We start from the raw sequence: 23,516 nt of genomic DNA, 5'->3' as shown, positions 1-23,516 counted from the left end.
CTGGTAAAGAGCGAAGCGAGCGAGAGGCGAGGCAAGCTGAGCCAAGGATATACAAACAAGAAAAGAATGCAGAGTAATAGACAACAAAGAGGTTCCGTATATGGAAGAGTAAAGACGAGGAGAAGGGCTGTCTACAAAACAAAATGGGAGGGGGTGGGAGGAAACTTGTAAGCCAACGAGACTCAAGACTGCAGGTGCACTTGCAGTACCGTCCATACCTACCACATCTGGGTGTACTGTGTGATTTGCACGTATTGGGGAAGGCGCTGCCTTACGAGTTTATGTTATGGGGGATCAATGGGTAAGCCATCGCCTACCTTGAACTAAACCCACCCACCTCAGGCACGAGCGATGCAAGGGAGGGAGGGCAGGAGCTAGGAGGGGAAGTGAAGCGAAGGGAAAGGGAGTCCAGGGGAGGGGTCGTAAACAACCTAGGCAGGATTAAGAAACGGAGAAGGAGGACAAGACGATAAACTTTTCCTATTCGGGTATACTCAAAGGGAAACATTCAAACTTGATCATCTCAAGCCTCCCTCGATTCAATTATTGCGATGTATCATCTGAATAGCTCAGATCATATTTTGTGTATTACATAACTTTACAAGGAAGAAAAGCGCATACGCTCTCGAATATAGAAGCACGCAATGCTATGGGCCTAGCAATGCAGGTACAAAAAGATTGCACAATCGCCCACCTCTAGAGCAAGTGAGAGTGCGTTATGGGCGGGAGGGCATGCATCAGCAGTGTGGGAACTGTTCTTGAGGAGGAATAGCAACAGGGACAAAGACCACTCAGCGAGGCGAGCTGGGGAGACAACACGGGGGCAGGGGCAGGGGTCAAGGCAAGGAGGGCCCCTGTCGGTCTTCAAAAACGGCCACCAGGGTTTATAAACGCTAGTCATCGGTTAGTCGACACCTCTGGCAGCCCGAATTGCTCCTTGAGACACGACATTTAATATTGGTGATGAACCTACGGATACGGAGCCGGGATAGTACCATCTGCAAGTCGGTTGGTCAGTCTACCAACAGGTGTTATTTCTGCTCGGGGTATCGTTGATGATCATTCTCTACCAAAGCCCAGGGAGGGTCCGAGAGAGCGGGACACAGTTGCTGTAGGTGCACAGAAGAAGAAAGAGTTCCAGTTGTGAGACTCGGTGCTCAGACCCTATTCAACGGTCTGGGCTGTTGGACTGTGGACATTCTTGGTAAGAGCACAGCGGAGATGGCGGTTTGCATACGTGTGTTACTCCAGATAAAACCCAAAATACATGCAACATCTAGTATTAGGAAACAAGTGGGCGGGCGAATGGGGAATAATCGACACACGATCCGCACATACTCGGATTTGAAGACGGGCGATGTGACTATGCCCCGTACCGTGCGTGTCTTGAACGGCCGTTCGTTTACAGTCGAATAATTAATTGGGCTTTGCGGGCACAACAGGACTCAAGAGTCATACATAGGTACTCAGAGAATTGACTGGAGAAAGTCTATTTTTCCTCAAATAATGGCCAAGACTTGGGCAAGCCATGATTGGATTTGGATAGCTGGCAGGGCAGGGAGGGCTATTAATAAAAATAAATGAGTTAACTTTACAGATAGATGACTGGAGTAATAACAGATCTGATATTAAAGACCATGTATCCTTACTTGGATATATATATTGATTGACAGATGATCCAATAGCGAGAGCTAGGACCTCGATTGTTGATTGAAATGTTTATTTGACTTGTTCACATCATCTCCCGAAAATCATGTGAGTTGTTCGATTAAATGCATGCAAATCTTGGCACACTTGAGGGTTCACAAGGACTCTCAACAAGGACTCTCTCACAAGGACCCCGTCCGGGGACAAGGGCCCAAAAAAAGCCGCTAACTCAAAATAGGGAATACTACCACGGTGAGGGATTGGCCAGAGTTTGAGAAACTCTGATGAGCAATATCGTACTCTTTTTTCTTCTTTCTGTATCCTTGTCTCTTGTCTCTCATTGTTCATGTGACTTTTGCGTTCGCAGTTCGGTAACTCTCGCTGCTACCTAACCAACAGGTCTCATCTCTCGTCCCTCGGTAGAAACGGTGGCTCCGCCACTACCTACTCGTACCGCGGGCTGCAATAGCCGATCACGATTATTCCCAGTACGCTGATCTTTTCTTAACAAGTGGATTGATTGCCGGGTTTTGCTTATTCTTGCTACCCGGAACACCGAGCTGACAGATAGATTACAGCCAAGAGTATCTATCTATCTGCACGGAGAGCAATGTACGAAGTAAAGTGCTGAAGAAGCCGGCACATGGACAAGTAGTGGTTGTCCGGCTGTTCCAGATCGAGTGGCCCCGGCTCTTGTCGCTGCCAGACCATTGTCTCACAATGACATTTCTTGCAGGCCAAAACGCCCGAAGAACTGCTTGCCAGCCCGTGAATGCTACAAGGGTCGCTTTCGATTAGCACGGATCGCTATGGTTGTTTGTTTCGGGTCTGGGAGGGCCTCAACCCCTTGTAACAGATTTTTTCTATCAGTTTGTCTGTGGACTACATATCTGTTGATGTGCCTCGCAAGATACTCCCCAGAGCAGGTTTGTCTGTCTGTCTACTGGTTAGTGTACGTTGAACGAACACAGTTGAATCCTCGGGTCTCGCACGTGAGGAATAGTTGGTGCAGTCGGTTACTCAACGCATGAAAAGCCAAATGCATGTAATTAACTCTTGACCATTACAGTGATGGGTTTAAGCGAATTTCGCCTTCACCGACCATTCCTTTGCGTTGCACTGCAGCTTGAGTCCATTTATTCAGCGGCCGTCCAACCCCATTCTGTACGCGCTTGTAATATCGCGCTGATGAATGCGTGTAAGAAAGCAGCCTGCAGATGGACAGAAGCTAAAGCACAGGTAAGGGCCATGATCTTTGCGGTTCCGCCCATAACTTAGTTACCTACCTACCTACTAACCTAGGTAGGTGAATAAAATATTCTCTTTTTTAATTCTTGTTGGCTTGGATGTTTTGTCAGCAGAAAAAGAAAATCAATAACCAGCCCCATAGGTAGTCGTCATCAGTTCTCGTCCGCAGTTCGGCACATCATTATGAATGGGTGTTATGAACATGGGTCCCCAATCGATCGGAAGAGGATGTGACTGATGCTAACGTTAGTTACGAAATATTTATGTTTTCACGATGCCCGCAGGATTACACAAGGCGCTAACCAATTGGCAGAAATAAAAGCTGATTCCACTCACGTCAAGCTTCATGCACGAGCTCCGATAATAACTGGGGATCCGGAAAGCAAGTTCAATGCGTCTTGTTTTTCTCTCTCTTGTCTTGTTTTCTTGCATTTGCTTTTTTTGGACCTCTTGTTCCTGCAGTAGTGTGGACTTGACTAACCTCAATATCGTTTGGTGCTTGCGCCAGTTTGGAGCCAATGATGATTAGCTTCATGTCGAGGTAAACGACAGCTAAGGAATTGACTAAGACATTCATTAATTATGGTCTTTGCATCCCTCATCAGTGCAGTCATGGCCATAATCCTCCCTGCTTCTGACGGCCCGAGCCAACTCGCATGAGGCCACCTGATGTCTCATATAAAACCCACCAGCCAGTTATTTATTCTGCATGCAGTAAGCTTGAACCGAGATCCATTCATCTCTGCGGTAATACGGATACAATTAGCTTAGCAACTTTCGAGCCTTTTTGAGTTCAAAAGAACAGGGTCTTGTTTGTTGTTCTAATTTTTAGTGCCGGATAGCACGGTAGTTGAAGTCAATATTAGTCCCAATAACGCCAAGGTCGTGTCCTTTTTGCTGTTAGCACAGGCCGCAGCAGTTACCGCCAGGCTGGCTGGCCTACTGGCCTACTGGGCTAAATCAAACCTAACGGTGGAAAACAAGGACGATTCGGAGCGGAATGTTACCTTGAAGGTGAGATCCATGGATCCCTTGCCGATCTACCTGCTATGATTTATAACAGGCTGCAAATATACCGGCCAGCTGAGCAAGGCGAGATGAAGATAACCCAAAATGTCTTAGTTTTTTTTTAAAAGCAAACAAAACAGGTGATGCCAACAGTCATTTTGCTAAATTTGGCTGTCAACGTCTACACGATGAGCGGGATACTGAGTGTAGTTAGTAAGTCGCCCATTCATATTTCTCTTAGAGTTTAAAGTGTATTAGCATCTGCATATGACGTGAAACCGCCAAAGGTGACAGAACCATGTGTCTTGCAGTGGAAGTTAAACGTGACCAACCCCTGTCTTCTCTTTTCCCTTTCCTCCTTCCTAGGTATATTACTCATTACTCTGTGTTGCCTGAACTTTCTTCTTTTCCAGGTTTGCTTGATTGCCTCTCTACCGCCATGTGCGCCCAAGTTCAAACTTCTTTTCTTCTCCTTCCAATAGCGCCCGTCGTCGGCGCCGTCATGTTTCAGTATAATGAATGCCCCTAGATATCTGGGCGTTGAGTCCTCGCTAGGCAGGACTGGGGATCACTGGTCTGTGATCCCGTTTTTCGTATTGTTCTACAGTACGTACCAGGACTTAGTTGAAACACGTCAATGAATCGCTGCAGAGAGATGGTCTGATTATGGTCCAACATGGAGACGATGGGATACAATACAACGTTGTGGTGTAGTATAGCTTTGAGTTCTGTCTCAAACATACTTAGAACTTGTCACATATCGATACAGGTCATGTTCAGCAAATGCAGACTCGGTCTTGGCAATATCCATTCATGATCACGTTATCCTAACAAACTTTTCTACTTGCTGCACATGCTGGGTCCTATGTTGCGTTTGCAGCGAAACAAAACACCATTAAACTTTGAACTTTCGAGGATCCAACTTCTCAACATCCGCACTCTTGGCAACTCCATCAAACACATACTCAGACATAAGCTTGCCTGTGCCAGGGCCGTTTTGGATGCCCCAGCACGTGTGACCTGCGGCAACAAACAGGCCAGGGACGCTCGTCCTGCCGATCAGAGGACCGCTCTCCTGTCCAAACCGTATATGTCGTGGGAGGTAACATGCTTGCTTGGCTTTGACAGGTGCAGCGGCCAAGACGGAACTGAATGTGCTGATGTAGGAGATTATGTCGTCGCATTGAGCTTCGTCACATTCTACTTGGTCTGCTGTGTCGGGGAGAGGTACATTTGTATCTGGCTCACCTATGGAATGTCAGAACTGCTGCATCAATAACATCATGTGTGTATACTTACCACAGGCATAAGCCTCATTGAATGGTCTGGCGTAGATTTCCGGATCAACGTTGCCCCTGTGCCTCCTCTTCTGTCCCATCTTGGCACGATGCTCAGGGACAAAGTCTGCTGGGAGCTGGATATCTGTAAAGACTGCGTAGGGACTGAGGTTGACGTCGTAGACTACGCTGTGCGCTCTTAGACTCTCGATCCTGGTTCGGGGTATCACTCTGTTTGTCCACGGGCCTGCCGCCACGACGACATCTGTCACATCTTGGATGGTCTTTTTCTCATCTGTGTTGCGATCCAGGTACTCTATACTCTCGACGCCAGTCTTTGAGGAATTAATCTTTGTCACTTTTGCGTTGGTGTATATTTGGGCGCCGCCTTGCTGGGCCAGTTCGGCGATGGATGTTGTGAAGTGTAGTGGATGCACTTGCGATGTTTCCGTCTTGCCCGGCGCGCCCATCTCAGACCAACTCTCGATAATCTCACGGTCTACCCAGTCGAGATCCTTTGGCAAGTTGGCTGCTTTCAAAAGTTCTTTTGCTGCACCGTTTTGCTTGGGAAGCTTCTCCCATTCCTTCCCATCCTGACCGTGGTTGGTGCTACCGTTGGTTTGAAGCGACTTGACTTTATCGCTTGAGACTACGGCTTCAAAGCTTCCACAGCCAAGTTGACGATAACCCCATTTTTGAGGGCCGTCGTGTTCAGCGGCAAGCTCGGCATGCAACCGATATGAGAGAGGAACTAGGCAGTCCGGATATGCCCATAGTGCCAGAAGACCACCAGCCTTGCCTGATGCGCCGGCTGCCACAGTAGGGGCAGCTTCGAGAAGTGTGATGGTATGAAGTGCGCTGTTGAACTTGGGATGACGGGTAAGATAGTAGGCTGTGGTGGAGCCAATAACACCACCTCCTGGAGGATTATCAGCCTTGGTAAATTATACATAGGGAGTCTATCATGATGAGGCTATCATGTCAAGTACAGGTAGTGATCATGACTCGAGATAACAAAGGGTAATGTTAAGGCGGGGTGACTGACCAACGACGACGATATTCCTCCTGCCCTCCATAATGTGACACTCAAGTATAAAGCGATTGACTATAAGTTGAGTTCGATATTCGGTAGCTAGAAGTGAGTGTGTATACTTAGCATGATAATCGCCGTCGCACTCTCAACGTTTTCTGGGCTGAGATGGGATGGAGTCAGATCGAGTCGAGGTGACGTACAGATACGACGCCACTGCATGAACCGCCTCCACTGCCACTTTAGCTCTGCTTATCGATAAGAGATATTTAACCAGAGGTTGGAAATGGTAGTGACGCCCGAACCGGAGTTATTACCGAGCCGAGAGTTAGTTGATGGGATCTTCGGATGCAGTGTTGCACCGATGTAAAATAATTCCAAATACCATTGAGCTGCTATTAATAACAAGGCCGATTGGCTCTAAGGTGATATGCTTCTGAGGCTGTTTGTGCTGCAGTTTGTCGACCTACCTACTAACCTAAGTACTAACTGTACTGTACCTACTAGAATTAGTGCTCTATATCGTAATCTGATTTCGGATTAGCGAGTTAGAGACTGCCAAGACATGGCACTTTTAACCGCATTCTCTGTCATGGACAAACAATCACATATAGGTAAATTGGTAAGAGGTATCGTAGGAAACCTGCAACTCAGTCAATGCGAAAACTCGTCCAAATATTCCTTTGTATATATTCCCTCGGTACCGGCGGAATTCGAGACCCCGAATCACTCCACCTCTAATACGTCACCAAACCAAAAATGGAGTCAAGTGCCGAGGCTTGTACTGTAGCACTCTGTAGAAGGGGAGCACAGCAGCAGAAGCTCTTCCATTCAATGCTATCAATTGCTCTCCAATACCTAATATCTTTACTGAATCAACATGTCCCTGTCCCGGCCCCTGTCCATATCCATGTCCATGCCCATGTGGCGTGCTCCTCTTTGGTCCAGATTTGCAGTCAACAATTTGCAACCATCATCATCAAGTTCCAGCCTTATTAATAAATACTCTTGCGCAACCATCCACTTTACTCGTTCCAGTTCCCCGCCATTTCCATCTCTCAACAATCAAAGACTTTACCACAGAAATTATACAACAACATCCAACATGGCCTCTGCTACTAGCTTTTACGACTTTAAGCCGCTTGACAGTATGTCCCTCTCTGCCCCTCCTCTCTCTGTCCATATATATTCATACCCCGCCTTGAAACACACCACTTCATTCATGGCAAATAGACTCACCCAACTAACTCAATCCTCTCAGAGCGCGGCCAGGAGGTTCCCCTCGCCGACTACAAGGGCAAGGTCGTCCTCATTGTCAACACTGCCTCCAAGTGCGGCTTCACCCCTCAGTACGCCGGTCTTGAGAAGCTCTGGACCGACCTCAAGGGCAAGTACCCCGATGACTTTGTCATCCTCGGCTTCCCCTGCAATCAGTTCGGCGGCCAGGAGCCCGGCACCGACGATGACATTCAGGAGTTCTGCCAGCTCAACTACGGCGTGACCTTCCCCATCATGCAAAAGACCGAGGTCAACGGTGACGGCACCAACCCTCTCTGGGTCTGGCTCAAGGACCAGCAGTCCGGTCTTCTCGGCCTCAAGCGCATCAAGTGGAACTTTGAGAAGTTCCTCGTCGGCCGTGATGGAAAGGTCAAGGGTCGATGGGCCAGCACCACCAAGCCTGAGAGTCTTGAGAAGCCCATTCTCGAGGCCCTTGCTGAGAAGCCTGCGGCTTAAGGATCATGATGAACGACGAAACAAGAAAAATGCGTCTTTGTCAATCCCCACCAATCTAAAACGAGATACCCAGTTGGGGAGGAACAAGGGCGCAGTGTGTAATGAGAGGCTTCCAGACTCATGGAAAACAGCTAAATAAATTAATACAATGATCAGTCATAATCTGGTCAATATTTGGTGGCATTCATATTCTAATGCGACTGTCGACCGACACTCAACACTCGACTTCTCAGCTATCTCTGTCCTGACTCGCCATAGACATGGTGTATATTAAATCTCAATTCTATCAACATGTGATGCTGGATATCTCCTCGTAGAGACATTGATTCAACATAAACTTCCGCGCCTTACTTTAGACTTAAACCTAACACCCAACCTCTCGTTACCACAGCCCTACACGGTTTCGTAATAGTATCTTGTCCCAACATCGTACTCCAACAAAACCTCGGCCTTCATCGTGTCGACCGAGGCCACAACCTGCTGCCACATGTAAATCTCAAATGCCCCCGTCATAATAGCAGGCACTGTAACAGCACATCGATAGCTCCCATCGCCCTCGGGGCTCAAGATCATGACGAGATTACGTCCCGGTAGACGATAGAATCCACGAGTGTCGTCTGCAGGATCCCAGCTGACCACCATCCCCGGCCGCAGACGGTCTTTGAACGGGATGCCTACCATTTCGGGTCTTGCGTCACGACTCGAAAGACCCTTGTTCTCAGCGCTGTACTTCTCTGTCTCAGGACTGGCCTTCTTAGAGTTCGCTTTCGGCTTGATACGATGGGAGTCAATATGAAGACGCCAGAGCTTGGCTTGGAAGGCTGTCGCTTGTTCCAGCGTGACTCCTGGTGTCTTGAGGCATCGGGTGATGAATTCGGGAACAGGAAGGCGAAGGAGTTGCGTCCCATTTTCTTCAGGCGCGAGGCAAGAAGGAGAAACTGGTGGCGCGCCAGACTATCGAGATATCAGCCAGCGACTTTATGTTATTCAAGCGGATTTGTTGGCAACTTACATTCTTCAGAATCCAGTCCTGTAGCAAGGCATGCGGCCAAGTACTCGGCTTCGCAGCATCATACTTCTGCACCGGCGCCTTGGGCACGGTGACTCTCAGCATCTCCCCGTATCTCAATGTGTTCTTGGAAGCGCCCACATCCAAGAAGCTCGGGTTTACACAAGCCACAACGACAGTCTTGCAGCTTCGCTCAGCCGCGGGGTCAAAAACGTGTTTGAGGACCCTTGTCAGAGCACTCTGTCTGAACGGTACATATGCCTTCTTCCCAGCTACGAGACCAGCCGGGTCGACGCTTGCTCTGCCACGGATACAGTCTTTGAGTACTGAAAGACTTGCATTGATCTCTCGTGATTCTTTCATGCGCTGAGTTGAGTGCTCTGTCACGTCTCGAGCCGCCTCAGACCCTGCAAGATCAACGAGATACAGAAGGCCATCATCGGACTGGGGCAACTCAGGATTTTCCAGGCGGATCTTGCAAATAGCATGCGAGCGTGACGAAGAGTCGTTCTTCTGTGTCGGAGCAGTGCTTCGGAAAGAAGCGGCGTTGTTGATATGCTTGATCAGAGAGTCTGCGTCAGTGACAACAAACTCAGAGGCACCTGCAAGATGGGTGTTTCCAAAGGAGTCTTCGAGGATAGAGATGGGCTTTCGAGAGTTGAGAAGATCAAAGGTCGAGTTGCCCGCAAGTTCGATGATGGAAACAGAAATGTTTCGTGTGCCAGGGATACCTTTGGAGAAAAAGGTCTCTGCGATGAGGCGCTCTAGACCGCTGACGGTGTGTGTTTTGCCTGAGCCAGTCTGGCCATAGGCAAACATGGTACTGACTCCACCGCTCCAGGCCCATGGAACTAGAGGCTCGATGAGTTCTTGGTAGATGTCCTCAGTTGTGTTATCAGAGTTGAAAACTCTATCAACACGGTAGTTTGATGACTGGATCTCGTTAATATCTTTGAGTGAGTTGACGACATGCTATACACTTACAACCAGAGTAGGAGGGCCCCTGACTGGTCTTCTCAGTTCGTGCAAGTCAACGGCGCCTGGCAAGTTTTGCCGGGGAAAAACACCAATCAACTGCCCTTCTTCTTTCTCGTCATCCATCATGGGCCTGATGCGAGTAGCTATGGTGATATTTGGGTTTGGCTCTTCATCGCTTGGCTTGGCCTTAATAGGCGCTGGCCTGAAGCGCTTCACCAGGTCATCAAAGCGCTGAGCATTGTCTAGGATGTATTGCTCCATGGATGGTGTGGTCTTGACTATCGTGTGTGATAGTGAATGATTTTTGCTGTTGGCTAAAACCAATGCAACGGTTGAGGTGCCTCCTTTATAACGGTGTAAATGGTGGTGCCTAAACGATTTGATGCAGGAACAGTTGTAGTGGCGCGCTAACCCAGCAACCCCTTGATATTACACGTGACTTGTAACAGGTCAATTAAATGAAATATAAATATATGAATTGTCAGTTTCGGTTGTCATGTTGAATTGAGTGGTGGAAATTATTGTGCAACATCATATCCGTGTTTGTGGGACGGTAACATGTCTTGAAAGCGGATGGTCGATGTCCTGAACTCTACACATGCCATTAACATAAAGCTAGAAGTACTTGTTTCCTTAGAAATGTAGTTTGTTATATGGTTTTCTTTGGCATGTATCTCATAAGTTGCATAAGTACCATTATAAACACCTGGATTACGGTAGACATATGTGATGGAAATAAGGATCAAGATAGTATCCAATCCATGAGATGCAGTTTACCCTGTAGTATGCCTGCACAGTCCCGAACGTCAAAAACCAGGCATCAACAATTCTATCAATAATCGCAGGACAACTGTTTCAGATGCCTAGAAACATTAATCCAAACTCGCTGAAGTAAAGTTACTTAATTTTGTAATACAGTTTCTCTTCAATATGCTGCCTAATTCCCTTTGCGTTGGCTTGCGAGTTCTAACGCCATCTGTGTTATCAACCAGGCACCAGTTTAACAAGAGATTAACCAAGTAAACAACAACAAAATCAGAAAGCCTTGGTCATTTCTCACCAGTTTGAGTTCCTATTAGTCAAATATGAGTCTTTTTAGCGGTGAGTGCTTTCATGCCCTGACCTCATCAAAGGGATTTGCAATTCTTTTGGTCATGAGACCCATGCCTGGGGAACGGTGTTGTGAATAATGACCGACGGTACGTTCAAGACATATGCAGTCAAGCAGTCTGCTATTCATGCAGTTGTGAGCTGTAGAGAGTGAAGACACTAAAATATGTCCATCGGCGAGGAACAAAGCATCGCGTCAAGGGACATCAAGACTTCAGTCCATTTATCCATACGAAAAGGACATCTGATCTTCTGGTGTGGTTTCAGACAACTTGAGTATTCACCTTTTCAGTATACCGTGTGCAAGAGCCGGAGTAGATTGGTGCTAGCCGAAGCAATTCTGAAGAGTTCGCCATGTTGAACTCACCGCCAATGCTCTTCCCGAATGTCCAAATCTCAAGCGGCGTCATACGAAGGCAAACAAATCTTGTCATATAATATTAGTCAATATTTCCCCACGCAGCGCAGTATATCATAATGCGAGACCTGACAAGGCACAGAAGTACTCTTAGAATAACACTGAAGTGCAATGTCGGAAGTATATGCGTTGCGTATCGTACGTAAGCGCAGTTCGCATGCAGATGCCAGCTGATGACTCTAGAGACGGTTTGAATCCGATTGAAGTAACAATAAGACAACATCGACATGGATTGCAGTATCGAGAGTGCTGTGGGGTTTCAGGATCAAGGCGCCTTGATCTACCCAGTTTTCAAGCCAGATAGTTGGCCGATGTATCTGCAGTAAGCTCTTTCAACTACGCCGACGTGTTTCGATGAACATGTCAGCAACGGCCCGTTTCCACGAGGCTTTTGACAGGGACACCAATCGCCATTCTAATAACGAGCTTATTTTGTTGTCTGGGATTCCCGGAGTTCCCGACAACGTGCCGTCCATGAACACGCCGTGGAAAAGATTGTATCAAGAAGGAAGGGCGACACCAAACAATAGGTGGCCAGTCATCCATCCCTTTGGTAATGCTTATCGCCAACCTTGACACTTTTTAGATGGTTGTTTGGCCACAAAAGATGGGGGTTCGTTGATAATCGATATCGAAAACCTTTCGAGCCCGATCAGCTGCTAGGCTAAATACTTGTCGCTTGTCAGCCAAGGACCAGTCAATATAGCACGCAGTCGCTGGTCGTGTGGTGGAAATTACCCTGCACCATTATTCATGGATTTGCCATTGGAGCCTTGGAAGAGATTGTTTCAACACAACATAACTATAACCTTGTACGACGACCAGAGATAAAATATGAGAGTGCTCTGCAAGTAAGCATAGGATGTGATACTCAGGGACTGTCTGAGTAAGTACATCGCCAGTCAGGTTGTTTCGGTCCTTCTGTCGGCACCCTGAATGTAACAATACCATGTTCTCATCAGGCAGTCATAGCCAACTAGTATAACATCATGTATTCTTTAATAAGTAACAATCTTTGTTGGTGATGTGCAGGGCTCTCGTTTTGTCTTGCTAACTGGCAAGCAAATCTCGATCCAAGGTCATGAGTATTCAGTCGAGCTTGTCAAGTGAAGCTCATCATTGCCATGCGCAGACAATCCAAGTTGTTGGTTCTTACCCTACATCACAAATACTTATCTCAGAGCTGTCACAAGGCGGCATCATCACCCGTGTCGTCATCTTGTGCTCGGTTGATTGTCTTGAGTGATTGGATATCTGGTCAAGCCACATTTTGGTTAAACTAGCGATCAAGCTATCAAGTGTCGATCACTGATCATCCATCGCGCACCGAGGGTGACCGACACCTGCTGCACCACAAAGTAGGTGCCCTATGCTCGGGTTGCGGAAGGTTTTCCGCCGTCAGATAAGTTAAACCTTTGCCTTGAATAACCACCACCACTGCCTGATGGTATATTTCTTGCGTGCGAATCATAACGGTGGCTTCGCGCTTCCCCGGATTTCCAGAAGTCTGCATGCCACCCTCCACACCAAAGAACGGCCGCACACCAAGCGGTAAAGCAAGTGACGGGAGCCAAATAAATGCAGGTTCAGATCGCCAAATTCATGATTGCAGTGCTGCACTAGCCACTTGGCTTAGGCACTGTTCCGAGTTGAGCAGTAAAAACGCAATTTTAGGTGATAGGAGAAACTCTAAGTTAAAGAGATTTCAAAGTAAAGCCTCATCACTACCGGCCCTTCGTCGGCTTTGTACAGTACCAAGACAAGGCCGTCTTCAACATTACGTACAAGAGGCGATAGTGAAAGGGGGAGAAAAGAGGGAGTGAGTCTTTTCGAATGTCATTGCATCCAGCTGAAGCACAAATCAAATGAGATAAATGGAAACTTATTGCAATGTCCACTTTCGAGTTAAGTTGAAAGTCGCCATGATTCGCGTTGGTAGGACGGGTCCGTAATATTAACGCTGGGCACTCGGTTCAATGAGATGTTGTCTTTTGCTCGTGGTGCTACATGCTACAAGTACCGTACTCCATTCTGTAGTGGAGATGAGGCTTCATAAGCAATGCTATTGCTCCGCCCCTCCAGTGCATCGTGAAAGTCTGGGGAATGCGGGGGGACGAACAAGAGGTATTACTATACCTAATGATGCCCGTCCCGCCTTGTCTGTGGGAAGCAGGAATGCCAATTTGAACGGTCGACGTAGAACGCGACCTGCTGCAGCCAAGATATCAGCCTCTCCTCAATTTCTCCGGACCATTGTTTGTGCACGAGACCCATTTCAAGCTGTCGATGTGAATCAAGTGGAACTTTTGCGCTGCCAGAGCGGAGAGCCATGTTATACCATGCCATGCAGCAACGCTGCCTCGCCCACGGGGTTTCATGGGTACCAGGGCATGTGCATACATGAAATTGAAATGTGTCGGCGGCGATTTGATCGTTTTCGAACGTGTAAATTGCCTTCTAAAAACGTTCAAGCCTCACACGAAAAGGTGGTGTGGCTGGTTTATGAGAACACACGAACCACCGTCATTGCAACCAGGGTCCGGCCCTCAACGGTCTGACGATTCTAACGCTCGGCATAAGGAAGCTGAAAGCAATCGAATGTCAAGGCCGCACGAGCCAGCAGAAACGGTGACAGTCTGGGATAGAGAGTCAACTCGGAGGCCGAACTTTAAAAGACAGGCCACGCACTTTCCTAGGCACAAAGCACCACAATTTCATCCCCACGGTGGTAATCTCATGACACACCAACGCCGAGAGGCGCGGGGTCGGTAGGGTTCTCCATCTTCTTGTCGGGGATATTGGAGATAAAGGGTGCCCGTCAAACAGTCGGCCAGACTTGTTGAGGATTCCCCTGGTCCGACTTTTAGTCAAAACAGCGACACTATTACGCGATAATAAAGGAGCCCAGCACGTGAAGTCAAGGCAATGGCAGCCCGATATGAAAACTTGCATCTCTAGTTGCCCTTCCAGTTTGCGGGGAAATCTGGGGACGTGGAGACGAAACCTTCAGAACCCCCTTCACCAGAGATTTCAGGGCCTTGCTGTTGCGTTGCATAGTCTTGGGGTCCCTCCTGTCATCTCTTCTCGGAATGTCGATCAACCGTTGTCATGAGATGCGCGAGCCCTAAACTGTTCGGGCGAATTGTCCAGGGGAGCCTCGGTTCGTTCTGAGCTAGGATATGAGATTTGCTTTTTGCGATCCTAGCATTGTTTGCCCAAACACGATTCAACTAAACGTCAATCGCAAAAAAAACTTTTTTGAGTTGTCATGATACATGAAATCTGCTCATGAGAAGCCACGATATGTGTGCATGAGTCGAGTCATCAAGCTAGAGATGCCCGATCATAACCGAATGTCGACTTGTCTACCATGCCAGATACCAAGCCCGCCAGCTCAACAAGATTAGAAGAAAAACAGCGTAAAGGACCTAATTGAAACCAATGGCTCGCTCGAAGTAGTAGGGCCCCGGCCTTGCACAGACTGTTCTTGGTTCGCCCGTCATCCCCTTGCCAGCAACGTAACATCCAACCTGACCTGGAGCTTGTGGCAAATCGGACATGGACCCTAACACGTCAACGTCGGCTAGAGCCCTTGTAAAGAGATAGTATAATCCTTGGTTCGATGCAAAAAAAAAGGACAAACGACGAGGGAAATCTTCCTGTGGATCACCTTCAGGATCTGAGATGCACGCAGTTGATAGGGAAGCAGACCGACTCCTCATAAGTCAAGTAGAATAGCCGCGTTAAGGAGACATTGGAAAATTCGCTTAAGCAAGAGTCATATGCAAGTCTTTCGAACTGAAATGCCAATTGGGGGAACTATGAAAGCCACCTGTCGGACATTTGTGTCTCGGGTATTGGCAAAAGGAATATGGCGACAGTTGTGCGAATGAATAGCCAGGATTAAACAGCCAAGTTGATCGATTTCTGCGGACCGAGACACTACAGTTCTGGAGCATCTCGCGGCTCGTGCCCTGTATAACGAGCAATTCGACCAAAATCCTCTCCTTAAAGTCCGTCGATACGTCGGGTAGCACTCGTGAATGACCAGGCAATGCCGATGCCCTGCCCAAGATATTCGTGGACGGCCAGAACATCAAAACTGTACAGAGGCAGTCACTGGAGCTGAAAATCTTGTTCTCCAGGTGAGAACTACTAGACTAGTAGAATAAGATGTGACTATGACCATAGTTTTGACACGATCACAGGTGCTCATGTCGTCTAATTTTCGTGACACAGCGCTTGGTTCTTAATTTTCCAGTGACCAAGAACGAGGTGTTCATCAATCGCATCCTGACCAATAACAAGAACGTATTATGGGAGAATAAGGTTGATGAGCAGGGTACAGGGGATGTTGACGACAGAGACCTGATTGGTATGGATATGCCTCACTGACAACAGGTGGTTGCTGATTCTAGGTGCCCCCTTGTCCCTGTGGAAGAGATTGGGACTGCAGGGAGCTAACAGAGGACTTTTTGCAAAGTATGAGGCTTAGACCCTAGGGCCTAGCTTCTACGCAGCATCGTTCGGGCCTTCTAACACACGATTTGTTGCTTAGCGAGTGCGGCTAGACGAAACCCATGTCTGATTCGGAATGGCTGCAGAGGTGAACCCTTGCCCACCCCGCAGCATGCCCCTGTCGATACTTTGGATTGACTGCCTTGTTAGCTTGTGTGTTGACTGAATGCTTTCAGACAAGCGGCGCCGGTAGTCGTCTCCAGGTCGCGGCATTCGGCCATTGAAGCCTTTCAGACATTGTAGCCGTGCTAACCACGTTGTGATGGTTTCGTTGCAGCAGCCATTGCAGTCACCATGTGTTTCCGAGCAAGGGCGCCTGGCTACCGGTTCGACGACAAGCCGCTGTTAAGCTCCGCAAAATCATGTTTGATAGCCGACCCTGATTCTGCATATCGAGTATGAGATAGCCCACATGGTGACTTTAAGTACAAGTCCCGTGAATCTTGGCTCTTGTTAGACAAAGATAAGAGTTTCGCCTAGCATTGTCGGTGAGGAAAATGGGTCGGCCACATCGACGTTTGCGACGATTCTCCGTTATATCGTTTCTTCCCATCGACTTCGGGGTTCCTCATAGGCCAGGATAAGCGTTAGGGGTCGAATTGGAAAGGGATTGCTGCTTGCTCTCGGCTCCGATCTTCTGAAACTTTTTGAGACAGTGACGAGAGAGCCTTTGCTGCCAGCCTGGAAGCGTTCATGCACCTAATCCGCGACTTGTGTTTGTGATAATGAAACACGTAAGATAATCTTCAGTTGGTTCATCCCATCTCTCAAAATTTCCTTCAATCTTTAGAGGCTAAAATGCGAGTAGTGTGCTCCTGACCTTCGGGATGATCCCGGTTTAGTGGCCATTTTATCCCAATCCCTGACCGAAGGATCGGTACTCTCATACATATAGACACCGATGGAACTCTGCCTGCAGCTGTCCTTGACTGCAGCCCCCCTAAGTTGACCGGCGCAAGTTGATCATTGCCTTATCGGTTCTTGATAAAGTGTGTGTGAGATTGGTCTTCTCTCGGGACCGGCCGACACTTGTGAGCAACGTTGAATTAAGTTTGCCCAGTACCGAGGCCAGCTATGGTCCTAAAGATAGAAAACTCGAGTTGATGTCGATCACAGCTCGTAATGGATCTATTATATTGCATTATAAGCCGATAAGAAACGGATACGACACTTGACTGTTACAACGTCTAAACCACTGAGCTGGTGAACTGACAGAAATATGTAAGCGAAGATATGCGTATGTAGCCCTTGCTGTGTGATGTGTTACCATCAGTCAGGGGATAGCCTCAATTAGTCAAGACGTTTAAAAAAATCCTCTGATAACCCCCCTGTAATTGAGTGAACTATCGCCAGAAGGGTGATAACGTCGGTGGGATGTTCATGTTCTAGAAGTGTGGCTGCAACGTCCAAAGCTTCCAATTCCAAGGAGGGTTGCCTCGTCGAATTTGCGCACATGCATGAAGCACATTTGAATGTGGTAGCGGCCATACACCACTCTTCAAGATTACTAGCGCAGGGCATCGAGAAGTTCAAGGTGGTATGACAACACAGCTAGAGCATGCGGTGTTGATTGCTCTAGGCACTAGAAGCCATTTAGAGTGGAAGGTTCTTGCTGGAGTTTATGGCACAGTGGAACGATGGTAATCTTTGCAAATGGCTGAAAACAGTACTGTGCGTGATGGTGTTGAAGTGGTTCCAGATGACGAGAGCGGCGTGCAAAGGTGTGGCCGTCGGGCTCTCAGTGCGAGGGTAACATCCATTTCTCGCGTGCAAGCAGCCACACTCTTGCAAGAATGGTTTCGAAGAAATCTTGGAAAACTGACACTATTTGCAGTGGAAAAGATTAGCAGTCCTTAAATATTGACCTGAACAAGAGGAAAACGTACTGTGTTTTTGGTCTCTTTGCTGTTGTTTTATTGATAATATCTATGGATTTTCAGGCATTTTGGCCGACACCAGGGCTGTGAACTTATTTTTCTTGTCCTCGGTCTCTGTCCGTAAGTTGCAGTATCATCGTGTCGCAACTTCAGAATGCTACGGGGATTCTGCTGAGGTCCAGTAAACAGGCTGGCGCAACCATTGAATAGTCCGAGACGTTGTGTCGATGAATGATGTAAGTGGACGGGCGCAACTTGAGGGGGTCGAGTGGGGGACCATCCAAGGCTATTGAGTGCATGGTCTAGTACGGTCGAAGTTAGAGGCAGCCTAACCTGTGTGACATGGCCGAAGAAGCCTGGTGGAAGAATGCATAGAAGCTCTAGCAAAGCCATTCTGTTTATGAGGCGCCGCCACGGTGACTAGGCAATTGAGCCCATGTTGTTGTGAATTGTTCCAGCAGGGAACTATCCGCTACCGCTAGTGTGTATCACAGAGCTGTGGCCGCAATATTGCCGTTATTCGACTTTTTATCTTTTTGCTTTTGGTCGAGATGAACATGACGTGGGTCTGTTCTTGGAACAGTTGATACAAAGTCTGTTTGCTACACAACTGTGATTGTCTAGCAACCAGTCAAGAAGGCCGCAATTGCGCTACAGCATGGGGGTAATCAGCCCTGCCTCCTTAGGCTATTCCAGACCACGACAAGCCATGTGCTGTGCGCGGTTGTCCTGCGTATGATCCTGCGGGGTGAGAGATTCGTTGGTTCCACTGCCTTTTTTGCAAGGTTGGCATCGGGCTGCCAGCCCAATTGCAGATATGCAAGACAGGGCCAAAGTGAACGGGCGGCAGCCGGCAGACGCGGAGCATTGTATGTATTCAACGAGAGGGAGCGGATACTGGTGTTGAGGTTCGACGTCGCCAACCCAGCAAGAGAACGTGGGTTCAGACTCTGGATCTATTTCTGAGTTTGATTCCGTTGAGCACAAGGCGGCGCTGTTACCGAATATGAACGTTGGCACATGCGTTGAGGTCTTGTAATATACCCCTGATCTTAGTTGAGTTGCCCATGCTGTCACAGCACGGTTCGCATAAATTTAGATTCAATGTTGCAATCACTTGTAAATGAGCCAGAACCGAGGTGCTCTGGCGATTGACGTGACGGAGCTATGCTCCTCTGTAGTGTGCGCTCCACCGAGAGCGGTAGCTTAGCTGGCTAGGTAGGTAGGTTGCCAGCAAGTAATAAGCAATCAAGCAAAGAGGCATGACATGGATGATCGTGAGCTTGGCAACCCCAGGCTGCTTGGCCCTTTTGCTTTTAAGAGGCGGGGAGATTTGCTCTACTGTTGATAATGGATGCATGAGGAGTGGATGAGGTTGTTCTGGGTGGATATGAAGAAGGTACGGTAGTGAGAAATGGAGGGAGGAGCGGCCCTGATTGGGTTATCAGGTTGCAAAAGGACCTGAATGACCCTGGGAGTGGATCGCTTTAGCGCCTATGGACAACTGCAGCGGATGATTTTAAGGTGCACCCGGCGGCGGTTTTGTTACCCTGGTCCTCGACATGGCTCCAGCATGTCTTGATGCAGGTGTCCTTGTCTGGTCCTGGTCCTTGTCCTGGTCCTGGCAATAGCTTGGCTCTTTTGTTCTCAAGATAGCTCGCACGCAATGAAAGATCTTTTGTTTCCATTACGGATATGATAACGGATATCTTATCTCGCCGTTGCCAGGAACCGCGCGAACCTGCAGATGTCGAAACTCTATGATCGACGACCGCCCAGTACCCGACCTGTACAACGTTGATAGTGATGGATCGTGTGGTAGCTTGAAGAAAAAAAAAACTCTTGTTGGGCAATCGATTTCAGCGTCGTCGGCGTTTCCGGGACACTTTCCACAAAACACGGGAGCTTTAGTCTACAGTCCACGATGACATTCTGGAAAGACGGTCAGGGAAAAATTGAGATGCAGAGAATTAGTACAAGCAAAAACTTCCTTCCCCTGAGTTTGAATCTTTGGAATTTTTCTTCATAGCGTCAAACTATTCACGCGCCAGGCTATGTAGGGCGTCGGTACAAGTATGAAGATTCCTTCTTGATCTTAGCCTCAAACCGACTGTCATATGCCACCACTATCTAGAGAGGAAGCATAGGCCTGATCTGGGACAAAGCTCTTGTTAGAGTTGAGAGCCTTGAACCAAGCCTCAGGTGGCTCGGTTACATACCGTTGTCGTACCGGTTTCCGAGATGAGGTCTGCAATATCCGTCAACACCTAGGTGGCGTCATAGGAGGCGCGGAATTCGAAGGGCTTAGGACTTTACACGAACCTCCACCAGAGATACTAACTGGATGGTCAGGTTTTCCAGTTAGATACTATTCATATGAGCCTTTGGGCATATTTCGTTTCACATCAATCCGAGAAAGCAAAAGTTCCTCTCTCTCACTACATAACTTGGCCTGTGTTTATCTTGCAAATCTTGGATATTTACGCAGTCATGAGTTTATAACCGGCGGATTTTATGCTTTGAGGCTCTATTCCATTTGTGAAATCGTCCCCGACTTGGCGTTCGCTGCACTCCTACCCGAAATGGGCCTAGATTTTCAACCTTGTCTTTAGGTAGCCTTGTGCAAGCTTGCTTCTGTCCGTCATTACAGAACGAGGCAAGCTTATATCTGTTGATGAACCCGTGTTCCGAGACGATGAATCTGCACGGCAAAGATCCTAAACAAGAGCCTGGGGGGTTAGTAGCGGAAGAGAGCGAGCGAGACCTCCATCGCTCCAGCAGGGAGTTTGATTTGATTTGATTTGACTTGACCAACGAACCGAACTCGCCGAATCAGAAACCCCCAGACAATGTGGGAACGGACAGGGCAGTTTTAGGGACTAGGGGTGCTTCACAGCGCTATACCGACGGCCACTAAACCGTAGATGGTGATGAAGCCGGGGGGCTTTAGACCCCGTAGTCCGTAGTCCACCGAACGATGGGCGGAGGTTCCACACGACGACTTGAGGCGGGTGTTTACCCCAAAGACAGGACGAGAAAGGACTTACACGACCGGTCAGGTAGCCCATCTTCCTGGGGCAAAAAGTACCCCCCTACTACTATGCAGAGGTAAAGATAGAAGAATACTTGCGACTGCTCACATTTTCATATGCGAGACCAGGTATCCACGTTATCTTTATCTTACGTAGCATCCAAGACAGGTAACTTGTTTAGTCGCACTTGCCATCGATTTCGTACAGTAGCGAGCATGACATGGCAGTAAGGTAGAGAGGGCAGGCATGCCCACGCAATTCGACCCCGCCCCTCCTTCTACCTGCTGTACTATTTACTGCACTTGCACTGTTCAGAGCTATAGTACAGGCAGATGGATGAGTGAAACCTGTCTGCCTCCCCATATATTCGTCCTTCTCCAAACAACAGCGACATGAGTCCCACGCTTCTCATCATCACCACCACCACCATCTACTACGCCAACAAGCCAGACACTGAGTTTCGTCGCCTGAAATTAAAACAATTTCTAGTTATGAATGGGATGCAAGGGGAACCCCTACATTTCTCAGTATTCTCTCGGTCTATCGTCAACCTCGGCCGAAATGGCATTCATGGGTCCTCCCCCCGCTGATCTTCAGCGTTGGTACAGTTTGGTCTGTGGGAAAAAAAGTACGCTTACTTAGACTTGGGATCGGGATGATGATGCCAGCACCAATATTAACGGTGCCCCCCATCGTCCCCATCCCATCCATCCCCCGTACAGAGTACCCTCTCTCCACTCCCGTCTCTCATCAGACGTCTCTCCCGCTCTGCTCGATCTGAATGTGCCTATCTACTGTAGGTACATCCATGCTGCCCACGCTACTCCCTGTAGTGTCCAGTCTTATATGTACACCCTCTTCCACAACCTACACCCACCAAAGGTCGCGCTCCCCCATCATGATCCCTGTTGCAACTTCAGGGTCTTGTTGCCAGTACTCTCAAGTACTGGGCGATACCCTCCCCCAAGCTCCGGACACCCCTCGCCTCTTCAGTTTGGCCTTCATCTTGCCTTATACCATCCTAGAGCGCCACTTTCATATCTACACATCGTTCCTGGCATTCTTGTATACTTTAACATCGTTCTCCCGCCATTTCTAAATACTTCCCATCGACTTTACTCTTCTGAGTTACCTTATTCAAGCTCTTTACTTCCCTTCAACTCCACCATCAACCTCATCTCGACCTTTTCGCTTTTACATTTTGACTACCTGCCTACCTTCTGCAACCCAAAGTCGATAAACACACTTCCTACCTCACCTCACCTGCACCTCACCTCCTCAACTTATACAAAAATGACAGCCGCTATGGCACAGCCGACTGTTACAGTCAAAGATCCCTCAGCAGTGCGAAAGCGCAGAAGACGTGCCCCTGCCGGTGGTGCCTCTGATGATTGTTTCTCTTGTTCCAAGAAAAACATCAAGTGTGACCGTAGACGGCCATATTGCTCCCAATGTCTCGAGGTTGGCAGTGAATGCTCCGGTTATAAGACACAGCTTACTTGGGGAGTTGGTGTTGCTAGTCGAGGCAAGCTCCGAGGCCTGTCTTTGCCTATTGCCAAAGCTCCTCCTGTTACTCGTGAGCCGAGAAAACATTCAACTGCTTCCTCAAGATCCAGCTCTTCCATTGTTACACATGGAACAGAGGACGAGACGAGAAGAATGCGCCAGGGTCCTATTGATATTCCTGCCGTGACCCAAGTTGCTTCCGCTCCCACGACACCTTTCAATATGGCAGGATACGACTACCTTTCTATGTCACATCCTGAGCATGCAGCCCCCATGCATCACCAAGGAAACTGGGGCAACATCAACTACTCTCCCGCACAAGAGACAAGCCACAACATGCATCGGTTTCCCATGCCTCTCGTCACCGAAAACCTCTCATCATCCATTGACCCCCTCACTCCGGACGTGGGTTACGTATCACCCATGAGCCAATCTTACACCAGAGATGATGTTTCCTACGTTCACAGCCCATCTTACATGTACGACAGCTATACGACAAGCACGAGCTCCCCGGGCCCTCAGAGTCCCCCTTCCTCTCTTTACGTCGAGCACGCAAGGACCTTTGCTCCAACCTCGTGTCCGAGTCTTGCCCACGCTCCTTCAGAGATGAGCTCAAGTCTTCACTCTCATACCGACACCTTTGATTCGCACCTGGGTAACAGGATTGTCCGCGATTGTGATTCATTCGGTAAGCTCAGATGGAACCAATGAATCCCTTGGTTCTAACGTGCGTAGGCGTGCCTGAAGTCGATACCTATAGCGCCAGCTACGGCTCTATGCCCATCTCCTGGCATTCTCCGACGATGCAGGAGGAAGACGTTAAATCTCATCACTCGGACTTTGCTCCCTCGGGGTGGCCCACCGCTTCCGAAAACCAATCTGTTCATGTGAGCCAGGACCTCATCTCCAAGATGCCCTTTTTCATGGATTACTACGAGAATATCATGTGTCCCTCAATGGTCTTTATCGACGGGCCACACAACCCTTTTCGAGACCATATTCTGCGACTAGCTGTAAACAGCCAGAGTCTGAGCCATGCTATTTGTGCTCTTGCATCTTGCAATCTCCGCATGAAGAGGAAATTGAGTCTCGGACGTGATACTCGAGAAATTTCAGAGAAGTTG

General features: G+C 48.4%; 4 protein-coding genes across 4 annotated transcripts; 1 reads left to right on the top strand and 3 right to left on the bottom strand.

The window, feature by feature from the left end:
• Positions 1-3,018: 3,018 nt before the first annotated feature.
• On the bottom strand, positions 3,019-3,472 carry FGSG_12876 (uncharacterized protein; the record flags this gene model as incomplete). The annotated part of the gene is made up of 3 exons (XM_011326482.1): positions 3,019-3,129; positions 3,232-3,351; positions 3,377-3,472. 3 exons carry the CDS (start codon positions 3,470-3,472, stop codon positions 3,019-3,021), a joined length of 327 nt encoding a protein of 108 aa, XP_011324784.1.
• Positions 3,473-4,678: 1,206 nt separating this feature from the next.
• On the bottom strand, positions 4,679-6,337 carry FGSG_06151 (uncharacterized protein). The gene is made up of 3 exons (XM_011326481.1): positions 6,226-6,337; positions 5,203-6,099; positions 4,679-5,151 (listed from the first exon to the last, which is right to left on the bottom strand). Exons 1-3 carry the CDS (start codon positions 6,254-6,256, stop codon positions 4,799-4,801), a joined length of 1,281 nt encoding a protein of 426 aa, XP_011324783.1. The 5' UTR covers positions 6,257-6,337; the 3' UTR covers positions 4,679-4,798.
• An 861-nt stretch (positions 6,338-7,198) lies between these two features.
• On the top strand, positions 7,199-8,129 carry FGSG_06150 (peroxiredoxin HYR1). The gene is made up of 2 exons (XM_011326480.1): positions 7,199-7,358; positions 7,472-8,129. Exons 1-2 carry the CDS (start codon positions 7,316-7,318, stop codon positions 7,942-7,944), a joined length of 516 nt encoding a protein of 171 aa, XP_011324782.1. The 5' UTR covers positions 7,199-7,315; the 3' UTR covers positions 7,945-8,129.
• Positions 8,130-8,337: 208 nt separating this feature from the next.
• Positions 8,338-10,192, bottom strand: FGSG_06149 (uncharacterized protein; the record flags this gene model as incomplete). Its single annotated transcript, XM_011326479.1, has 3 exons — positions 8,338-8,898; positions 8,957-9,835; positions 9,938-10,192. The coding sequence occupies 3 exons, from the start codon at positions 10,190-10,192 to the stop codon at positions 8,338-8,340; spliced, it is 1,695 nt and encodes a 564-aa protein (XP_011324781.1).
• Positions 10,193-23,516: the final 13,324 nt, after the last annotated feature.

This window comes from Fusarium graminearum, chromosome 3 (genome assembly GCF_000240135.3).
Source record: "Fusarium graminearum PH-1 chromosome 3, whole genome shotgun sequence".
Taxonomy (NCBI): Eukaryota; Fungi; Ascomycota; class Sordariomycetes; order Hypocreales; family Nectriaceae; genus Fusarium; species Fusarium graminearum.
The sequence above is the reverse complement of the archived record's forward strand: the minus strand, read 5'-3'. Positions and strand labels throughout refer to the sequence as shown.

What these genes read in the sequence shown, in the direction of transcription:
- FGSG_06151 (XM_011326481.1), bottom strand. Translation starts at nt 6,256, where the DNA reads ATGGAGGGCAGGAGGAATATCGTCGTCGTTG. An exon ending in GAGGAATATCGTCGTCGTTG is followed by an intron (nt 6,100 to 6,225) that starts GTCAGTCACCCC and finishes ATAATCCTCCAG; the next exon opens with GAGGTGGTGTTATTGGCTCC. An exon ending in CAATGAGGCTTATGCCTGTG is followed by an intron (nt 5,152 to 5,202) that starts GTAAGTATACAC and finishes GACATTCCATAG; the next exon opens with GTGAGCCAGATACAAATGTA.
- FGSG_06150 (XM_011326480.1), top strand. Translation starts at nt 7,316, where the DNA reads ATGGCCTCTGCTACTAGCTTTTACGACTTTAAGCCGCTTGACA. An exon ending in CGACTTTAAGCCGCTTGACA is followed by an intron (nt 7,359 to 7,471) that starts GTATGTCCCTCT and finishes CAATCCTCTCAG; the next exon opens with AGCGCGGCCAGGAGGTTCCC.